Source organism: Austrofundulus limnaeus, unplaced genomic scaffold (genome assembly GCF_001266775.1).
Source record: "Austrofundulus limnaeus strain Quisiro unplaced genomic scaffold, Austrofundulus_limnaeus-1.0 Scaffold193, whole genome shotgun sequence".
Taxonomy (NCBI): Eukaryota; Metazoa; Chordata; class Actinopteri; order Cyprinodontiformes; family Rivulidae; genus Austrofundulus; species Austrofundulus limnaeus.
In genome coordinates this window covers 392,467-395,715 of record NW_013952595.1, presented here as the reverse complement: position 1 = coordinate 395,715, position 3,249 = coordinate 392,467, and the positions used below count along the sequence as shown (strand labels likewise).

Sequence of the window (3,249 nt, the reverse complement as noted above, 5' to 3'; positions counted from 1 at the left end):
AATGTTAGACTAATTTTAAACTCTAAATAGTCCCTATAGGTGAGAATGAAAGGGTGAATGTTTGTCTCTGTGATGGACTGGAGACATGTCCAGGGTGTATCTCCTGGATGGATGGATGGATGGATGGATGGATGGATGGATGGATGGATGGATGGATGGATGGATGGATAAATCAGTGGGTTTGTGGATGGATGGATGGATGGATGGATGGATGGATGGATGGATGGATGGATGGATGGGTTCTGAACAAACAAAACCAGACAAATAAAAACAAGCTGTATCAGCAGAATATTTCCTGCCATAACTGTTTATCAATATCAGTTGATTGAACTTTGTTTTTTCCCCTTGAGTCATCCAGGTAATAGCCATAGTAATATTTTACTAACAGTAATAACTCAGCTGTGTGAGATCAGGTCAATCCTGTGATGAGGATCAGCACAGACAGTGACACTGACGGTCTTTCTTCTCCAGCACACAAACAGTTAAATTAAGGCTGTTTTTAGATGCTGCTGGATCTTTGCTGCAAAACATTSAGTCTTAAGTTTTTGTACTTGTGCTGGCCGGGATCAGAGTGGAGGAAACAGAGTTGAATGGAGGTCAGTGAACTGAGTGTGACCTAAATCACAAATAAGTTCTGCCACTGAAGCTGCAGGAGAATCTTACCCAAACAAGGCAGCAAAGACTTTTCCTGGGAAGGTGAGCACCTTGTTGCAGCTTCAGACTGCTTCTGATTTTATTTTATTTTATTTTATTTTATTTTATTTTATTCTTTATAGTCAGTCAAAGCACTTGAACAGATATGGATTGCTGCTGAGTGCCATGGCAACCAGAAAGGGGCTATTCTCAATCACTAAAGCTGAGGGAGGGACCAAAGGACTTAATCATCGGCACACATTTTCACTCTGTGTCCACACGCTGTCATGTTGCTCCCATGTTTCTATCAACTTTATTATAATTCTTTACTATATTCTGTGTGGAGGATTAGACCTATATGGATTAAAAAATGTTTTTCAGCTTTAATTGAGCGATAAATAAATTACTGTTTTCTGATAGACTAGTGTAAAAATCTAGGAAAACAACAGAAAATAAAAAACAGGATATTAGGGAGAAAAAACTTTTACAGTGTATTCATACAACATTACACAGTTAGATGTTAAAAACAGACTAATACCTAAACCTTTAACCCAGTAACATGATAATGTATTTGTGTCACAGTATTTAAAGACTCGAGTGTGCGTGTTTACTGAAAATTAACTGATTTCGTAAAGAAAATCTCCAATTTTAGATGTTTAATTTATGTTGAACAAGCCTGTAGGAGCCTATTATGAATAAACTTATTTTAATATATTTTCATTTTTATTTAAATATTTTAAATAAGTATTTTCTTGAAGTTTTAAATGTTATTTATCCTTCACGGTTATTTAAACAACATGTACATTTGAATTTTATATTTTTACAAACCATTTTAGAAGGCTTGCCACTTCAGGTCGGTCACTTTTCCTCTCCAGCTGCGCCACCACCTGGTACGACGCGGTAATCACGCGCATTACGTCATCACTGCGCGACCAGGAAACGGCGCTGCTGTTCGGTTTGTTTGCTGTCGGCTTGTCCTTCACGTTCCTCTGGAAAACGTTACAAAAGTTTCGTGTTTGTTGGTTTTACTGTGACGTTTTTGTGCTTTATGAAAATTAGAAGTCTCAGACAAGGAAGGCCGAAGTGTTTGTTATTCATCTTTCATTACGTGAGTAATAGGTTTACTTCGAATATTTTAATTTTTAATACGGTAAAGCTTTATATAAAAAAAACTTATTCAAATTATGTATTGACTGTGTAGTCGCTTTAGCATAGTTTTATAACGCGTTCATGTTTTTAAATAACGCCTGGTTTTTCATTGAAATTTGTAAATAATGTCCATCTTTCAGCTACAGCCACTTCCGGTTGTCCTAAGCTTTTTTTTATTTTTATTGCTTTTTCATAATAGTAAACGCAGTGATGGCAGCTCCAAACGCTACTGAAAGAAAGGCTTGTTGGAACGCCAAGGACCACCTCTGGCAGTGTTTAGACGACAACAATGACAAAATTCAACCCTGCCAGAAGTTCCAGAGTGAATTTGAGGCTAAATGTCCTGCTCAGTGGGTAAAGTGTCCCTTTAGTGTTTGTTGAAGCAACAAGAAAAAGTTTAAACGTGAGATTTTTTTTTTCTGTGTAAACACTAAATTATTACTGCACCTAATGTTGTTCTCTGGCAGGTGAAATATTTCACCAAGCGGAGAGACTACCTGAAATACAAAGCCAAGTTGGAGACAGAAGGGTTCGTCCCTGCTCAAGACAAGGAAAACTCTTAACCCCCAACAGCTCCAAACTGACTTTGAACCATTTCTGCATATATTTGTTGGGGGAAAATGCTGCAACAGTGAATCCAAACAGCAGAATGTCAATAAATCCTGTTGGATTTTTCTAATTAGTACTTTCAGTGTTATTTATTCTAACACTGTTTTAATGTTGATGTGTCTCTTGTTGGTATGCTGCTTCTGTGAGGATTACAGTTTTTGTGGACAAAACAAGGCTTTGTGTGTGAATAAATCCAAACAGCTGAATGATGTTGATTTTATTAAACGTGTTTCATTCTACTTTGTTTCATGGCTGAATAGGTAAAATGTTCCATTTCAACTTTACAGCCCAGTATTTACAGAGGAGTGTGGCGCCTGGGTCAAAGGTCACTGCTGCTACACCAGGAAGATGTATTCAGGTTATAACAAGACTTTGAATATAGACATATAAAATAAAAACATGTAGAATTTCTGTAAAAATAAATGTCTGCGCTCAGTACATTTAAGAAATTGAACAAAACTTTTTTAAACCATCAAGAAATAGTGATTTAACAGTTGATTAAACTATTGCACAATACCGTCCCGTACTCACGTCTCCAATCTGAAATGTTTTTTTTTTTTTATCTTCGCACTTTCACATCTTTGTCTTTATATACCACAGTTCTCCCAAATTAAAACTCTAAAACATGTTCGTAGCTTTTACATGTGAGAACTTCATAAAAACAGGGTTTCTTTTAATATTTCCTGCAACAAATTTTCCCTCTAAAATCAAATCACATATAAATTGTATCCTGTTATATCCTCATAACATTACGTGTCTTTTATTTATTTATTTAAAACAGGCATGGGCAATCCTGGTCCTGGAGGGCCGCAGCCCTGCATGTTTACTTGTTTCTCTGCTCCAACACACCTGATATGA

At 36.5% G+C, this 3,249-nt stretch overlaps 1 protein-coding gene across 1 annotated transcript; it reads left to right on the top strand.

Moving 5' to 3' along the window:
- The first annotated feature begins 1,555 nt into the window (after nucleotides 1–1,555).
- On the top strand, nucleotides 1,556–2,630 carry coa6 (cytochrome c oxidase assembly factor 6). The gene is made up of 3 exons (XM_014018446.1): nucleotides 1,556–1,741; nucleotides 1,982–2,136; nucleotides 2,250–2,630. Exons 2-3 carry the CDS (start codon nucleotides 1,993–1,995, stop codon nucleotides 2,343–2,345), a joined length of 240 nt encoding a protein of 79 aa, XP_013873900.1. The 5' UTR covers nucleotides 1,556–1,741; nucleotides 1,982–1,992; the 3' UTR covers nucleotides 2,346–2,630.
- The last annotated feature ends 619 nt before the right edge of the window (nucleotides 2,631–3,249 follow it).